Raw genomic sequence first — 6,774 nt, forward strand, 5'->3', positions numbered from 1 at the left:
CTAAAGATTAACGTGTATATGTTTGAGCCTAAACTGTAAGCTGCACAACGCTATCAATAACACATTTTTTTTTTGGGCTTCGAATTGTCAGGGAGTATCTCCAAACATACGCCATTTAGTTCATCGATTTGATGGGTAGGGGGCGTCTCGAACATTAGGTGTATATTTATATACACATTTAATATATTTACAGCGTATTCGAAGCCCGAGTTGATTCACATACAGTACGAGTCCCGTTGAATTGGCAACATTGTTTCAAAGTATTGGCGATTGTTTTTAATACTCGAGACACCATAGGAATTACAATGCAAAAATAAAGAAATACATATTCCTGCTTCCCTAATTGTTTTAACTAAAAAGTCCATAAGACTTTTTTTGTAGCAAATTACTTTTTATATCAGATGGCATTCTCAAAAAACGAATTTCCCGTTATTAAGGAACAATCAACACCTCTTTTAAAAATTTCAAAGATCTGTCATATTTGTTGGCACAAGATTATCGTCAATTTATCACACTAAAATAACTGCAAAATGATTTATTTATTTTAAATGATTTAATACTATAATAATACTAATACTTAATACACTAATCATAAAATTTAACATACAACACAGTTTTAATATTTAATTAAAGCAAGTGCTCGAATATTCCACCATTTTGAACTAAACAATACCCTAATCTATTGTAAAATTCTCTACGAACGTTAGCCAATATTCGAGGAGAAGTTTTTCTACATTCTTCGCGTATACTATTTTTAAGTTCTTCTAGTGAATTTAACTTTTTTTCGGAATAAATCCTGGTTTTCAAATGCCCCAAAGAAAAAAATCGTTTGGGGCAAGATCTCCAGACCTAGGGGGCCTCTTAATTTGGCAATTTGGTCCAATAATACAATAACTAAAACAATTGTTGAGAAATTCTTTTACAGTCTGGCTATTATGGGCAGGACATCCGTCCATTTGGAACCACACCTCGTGGTCTTCTCGGACAACCTCTGCCAAAGCAGGCAAAATGTCTTCCTCTAATAACATTATAAAACGTTCTGCAGTTAGATTTTCCTCGTAGAAAAAGGGCCCAATTAAGTGATGACCTATTATTCCCAACCAGACATTTGTCTTCTTCGGGTACTGGGTGCGTGTTTCTAGAAAAAGCTGCGGTTTTTCAGTAGCCCATATCCTACAATTTTGTATATTGGGTTCATTGTTCAGAGTGAAAGTACATTCGTCCGTAAAACAGATATTTTTTAAAAACTCGCTATCACGATTGACCCGCTCTTGCATCTCAAAACAGAACTCCGTACGTTTTTCAAAGTCTCCTTCTAATAGTTCTTGGTGACATTGGAACTTACACGATTTAAACTTTTGTTTATGCAAAATTCTCGAGATGATCGAATTATTAGCTATAGTACGCAAACTACTTCGAGGGTTCTCAACTACAGCAGTTGTAACATCTTCTTCTTCTTAATATGCCGTACCCGATATCGGGCGTTGGCGACCTCTCGCGTCTAATTATGTTGTGCATAATTCAAGTGATTACACAGATAGACGGGACCTACAGTTTAATGCCGGTTCCGAACGTTGTTGTAACATACTCAGCATTAACAGGTTCTTGATTCTGTCGGGGTTGTCTTCTTGTACACTTGCGGTGTACCACAGTTCCGAAATCTTCAAATTTTTTGACTACCCTTCCGATCGTGGTATGATTTGGAATGGGACGATTTGAATATTTGGCACTAAATAATGCACTTATTTCCCGTGTACTAGTTCCAGAATAATACAATTTTATAATTTATACTTTTTCTTGTATGGAATAAATCATTTTGCAGTTATTTTAGTGTGATAAATTCATGATAATCTTGTGCCAACAAATATGACAGATCTTTTAAGTTTTTAAAAAGGTGTTGATTGTTCCTTAATAACTCAAATAGGTGATGGAAAGGGGAAGATATTTTCGACGATTTTCACTCCACAACTAAAATAATTCGTTTTTTGAGAATGCCATCTGATATAAAAAGTAATTTGCTACAAAAAAGTCCTATGGACTTTTTAGCTAAAACAATTAGGGAAGCAGGAATATGTGTTTCTTTATTTTTGCATTGTAATTCCTATGGTGCGTAATGAGATGCAGCACCCGGTATATTTATAATATACTGTATTATACATAAATAAGTTATACACTAGTGATGTAACGAATGTCATTTTTTGAGCATTCGCGAATACGAATGCGAATGCGAATATCTGCTACCGACATTCGCGAATGCGAATATTCAGTTTTTTTTAATTTGTTTATATTTTTGTAATGTTTCCTAAATTTTTAATGAAAAGTTAATTGATATTCAGTTTAAATGAATCTGAAACTTAAGCTTTATTACATAATACCAAATAATAAAAAAAGTGAAGGCTGATAATGTGATTATACAAGGTTAAGTTCTATCTATTGCCCTTCATTTCTCCAAAGTTGAACGTAGACCTCCCCCTAATTTTTCCACTCTTCTCTATTCAGTGCTAATGCTGTCGATCTGGTCCCTGCGTATCTTTTTAGGTCATCCGACCATCTCCTCTGTGGTCTGCCCCTTCCTCTTTTGTACTCCCAAGGTCTCCAGTGAGTTATCGCTTTATTCTATCTTCCGTTTCTTTGTCTAATGTCGTGTCCTGCATATTTTCATTTGAGAGTAGCTGCATGTTTGAGGTTAAGTTACCTTTTCTTAATAAAAAAAGATGAGAAGTGAATAGATTTTGATTTTATTAACCTAATATTATCTTCAAAATTTTTTTTTGATATTCATATTCGCAAAACATTCGCACAAATTTCTCGAATGCGGATGCGAATATTCGCGAATGCGAATACGAAAATTCGTTACATCACTATTATACACGACTTAAGTAACCAGTAGAGGAAACATTTTCACTGAGTAAACTAATTTACAGTCAAATTTCAATTCAAACGCATTACTATCAATTATTATTGTCAAATATTTTTGCTTTAGTCACACCCAAATTACTCTAAAAGCTGTTAATGTTATTTCTCTTCCGTTTTTTTTTCGTATTTAAGAACGGGAATAAAGTATGGGTAGAGTTATTAAAAGAACGATCTTACTCTTTCGATTGGTTGAAGAAAAAAAATTTACTGAATGGGCATAGTTGTTTCTAACTATCAAAACTACGTTATCACGGATATTGATTTTTTTTTGTTAAATTTAAATAATACTCTAAAAAACAATAGGGCAAATTATTGATTTCTTGAAACTCTTCTCTCAAAACATAAAAGAAAACAAATAATTAATGTTATTTCGAATAAAATGAGAGAGTTGGGCCGTTTACTTATTACATTAAAAAAATCATATGATATTAAAAATTTATTTGATGCCTTGAAACCAGAACTATTTAATTACCTAATACTTGCTACCAAAGAAATAAGTGGTTATAGTGTAGAGAGTAAAAGCTTCAAATCACCATCACTAGCGTTGCATATGGGATCCAACTTGAAAACGGTTTGTGATGTAGCATACAAACTAGTTCTAGAAAAAAAAACGTCTTCCTGGTATAGAATATATCGAATTGAGGGTCACTGGTGTAACGAACTGTCTAGTTTAGCTTTGAAAACCCTTAAAGAGAAACACTGGGAAAAGCCTTTGCAATTGCCACTAGCAAGTGATATAAAGCTAATGACTACTTAAATGCGCTATCAGCTGAATCGTTTAAACTACTTCAGGAAAATACCAATATTAGAACTAATTATAAAAAATTGACAGAATGTATTTTGGCTAAGACGGTGATTTTTAACCGTAAAAGAGTAGGGGACGTGCAGTATTTAACAGTAGAAACCTACGGGAGGAACTACGATACACTTAATCAAGAAAGTTTTACAGAGGCACTCACTGAAGTTGAAAAGGTTATATATAAAAATCATAGGCGTGTTGTAACTGGAGGTAAAGGCTCAAAACCTGTTCCAATTTTATTTTTAATCCAGACGCAAAAATACATTAGCCTTTTACTAAAAGTCAGACAAGAAACCAATGTTGTACCAGAAACCAATCCATATCTTTTTGCAAATCCTGATTCCGAAGATCGCTGGATGTCTGGCGCAAACACAATTAGAAAGATAGCTATTAATTGTGGAGCCAAACATCCAGAACTATTGACATCAACTAGATTTAGGAAACAAATTGCCACGACTCTGCAATTATTAGCCCTCGATGATGACGAAATGGAACAAATCGCCACTTTTATGGGACATACAAAGAAGACACATACCGAGTTTTACAGGTAATGTCAACTTTAAGAGTATGCATGCACTGTTAATTTTGGTTAGGATTTTTTTAAACTTTTTATGCTTGATATGATATATCATACATAATGTAATAGAATTAGCAACAATGGTTAAGTTTCGAAAAGTTTACTTTAAAGGTATCTTGTACACAAAATATTTCAAAAAGCTTTCTGTGAAAAATAGTTAAAACCGGGTTTTAATTGTTCCTTGTCCGAACTTAGCAAAACGCGTGTTGAGTCTAAATTTGTTTAATGAATAAACATTTCTTTTTAAAATTTACCAGCATATTTTTTTTTCAGCCTTTCCGATATATTTGAATGCGATATATGAAAAATCGTTATTTCCCCTTTAATATTCGAAAATCGTTGTTAGAATGTATGCTTCATAAATCCGTATTTAAAATAAATTATTGTTCTATTAGACTCTCACTGTTTCCGATAAGGTAAATTCGATGGATACTTAAACCATGTATCTACATAGACATTTAAATCGTTTTAAAATTAATAAAATACTTTTAGACTACCGCAAGATATCTACCAGACTGCTAAAGTAGCCAAGATTCTTTTACTTATGGAAAAAGGCAAGGGAAATCGGTACCGAGGAAAAAAATTAAGTGAAATCAATATAGATGATAACGAATACTATAGCTCTGAATACGAAGGCGATGAAGAACCGATTATGCAGAAGGTGCTAAAGCGGGTTACAAGGGGAAAAAAACCTGAAGACGAATTAGATACTGGAGATTCTGACAGATATGTGCATCAGTCAACGGAACGTGATCAACATAATGAAAACACATTATCAAGAAATTATTTTAAAAAGGCGACTAGTCCGTTTCACGAATCTAACGAAGAAAATAGTGAAGAACCACCAACAAAAAAAACTAAAGGTATTAATAAGTAAAAGTGTCTACGATCATCACAAAACAAAATTTTTTGATATTCCGCCATATTTTGTTTAAAGTTACGTTATCAATGAATAAATATAAAAGTAAAAAGATAAAAGAAAGAAAAAACGGGAATACCTGAGATTTTTCCCTACTTTTGTTTTTTCAAAATTACCACCGTTATTACCAGGTTAACATAGAAAATATTTTTGGCGGTTAGAAATTTTAATATTAAAATAAAACTTTAAATGAATATAGGTCATAACTTTTTAAACGACCACTTTACTTTTCTGCGCTTAAAATTTGGATTATTCCTGTGGATCCGTCTCTGGAAAAAATATGAAATAATAATATTAGATATTAAAATATTTAGTTAAAATACATTCATACGTGATTTTTTTTTGTATATTTTTAACGTTTTGACGTTTTTAGAATCATCCACGAAATCCATCCAGAGATTCAGAGCCAAATGGTCAGATAATGAAAAACAAGTTTTACTTCAGTACTTTGAAAAACATATTAAAAAAAAATTACCCCTCGGAAACATGAATGTGACGAACTACTGAAACTACATCCACACGTGTTCGAAAATAAGGACTGGGTCCGAATAAAAACATATGTGTATAATACATTCCGTGAAAGGAAGTGATTGCTTATTTTTATTTTTACTGAACCACATACTCGTAATAGATTATTTTTAGTTCCAATAAGTTACTTTTAAATAATATATATTTTATTTTCAAAAATGTTTAAACCTAAACAAATCCGATTTTTGTACGAAAAGATCATTTTTAAATATGATCAGGTACGCAATATAAAATAGTGAAAGTTGAGAAATCTGACAACCCTGTCGGGCTTCATATAGTCTGGTAAATATAAACATTTTATACAATTGGCTTCGTATTACCTTCAAATGTTTGGGCTTCGAAAGACCTAAACTATATATCTACTATTTGTGTATTAAAATAACTTACCCCTCAAAGGTTGCCTTTACTAACTTTAGAATTTCCTATATAATTACATAAAATACACTCCTCTATCGGGCGTATTAAGGGTGGGCTTCCGGTTGTCTGACTAATATAGTGGGCTTGGTATTAATAGAATAATGTGTATATATATATATATATACATTACTCTATTAATACCAAGCCCACTATATTAGTCAGACAACCGGAAGCCCACCCTTAATACGCATGATAGAGGAGTGTATTTTATGTAGTATTATAGGAAATTCTAAAGTTAGTAAAGGCAACCTTTGAGGGGTAAGTTATTTTAATACACAAATAGTAGATATATGGTTTAGGTCTTTCGAAGCCCAAACATTTGAAGGTAATACGAAGCCAATTGTATAAAATGTTTATATTTACCAGACTATATGAAGCCCGACAGGGTTGTCAGATTTCTCAACTTTCACTATTTTATATTGCGTACCTGATCATATTTAAAAATGATCTTTTCGTACAAAAATCGGATTTGTTTAGGTTTAAACATTTTTGAAAATAAAATATATATTATTTAAAAGTAATTTATTGGAACTAAAAATAATCTATTACGAGTATGTGGTTCAGTAAAAATAAAAATAAGCAATCACTTCCTTTCACGGAATGTATTATACACATATG

General features: G+C 32.1%; 1 protein-coding gene across 1 annotated transcript; it reads left to right on the forward strand.

Annotated features, from left to right (window-relative positions):
• The first annotated feature begins 4,561 nt into the window (after nt 1-4,561).
• LOC126887919 (uncharacterized) lies at nt 4,562-6,247 on the forward strand. Its single transcript, XM_050655847.1, has 2 exons — nt 4,562-5,155; nt 5,585-6,247. Exons 1-2 carry the CDS (start codon nt 4,837-4,839, stop codon nt 5,716-5,718), a joined length of 453 nt encoding a protein of 150 aa, XP_050511804.1. The 5' UTR covers nt 4,562-4,836; the 3' UTR covers nt 5,719-6,247.
• The last annotated feature ends 527 nt before the right edge of the window (nt 6,248-6,774 follow it).

Source organism: Diabrotica virgifera, chromosome 7 (assembly GCF_917563875.1).
Source record: "Diabrotica virgifera virgifera chromosome 7, PGI_DIABVI_V3a".
In the NCBI taxonomy this organism is placed as follows: Eukaryota; Metazoa; Arthropoda; class Insecta; order Coleoptera; family Chrysomelidae; genus Diabrotica; species Diabrotica virgifera.

What these genes read in the sequence shown, in the direction of transcription:
- LOC126887919 (XM_050655847.1), top strand. Translation starts at nt 4,837, where the DNA reads ATGGAAAAAGGCAAGGGAAATCGGTACCGAGGAAAAAAATTAAGTGAA. An exon ending in ACCAACAAAAAAAACTAAAG is followed by an intron (nt 5,156 to 5,584) that starts GTATTAATAAGT and finishes TGACGTTTTTAG; the next exon opens with AATCATCCACGAAATCCATC.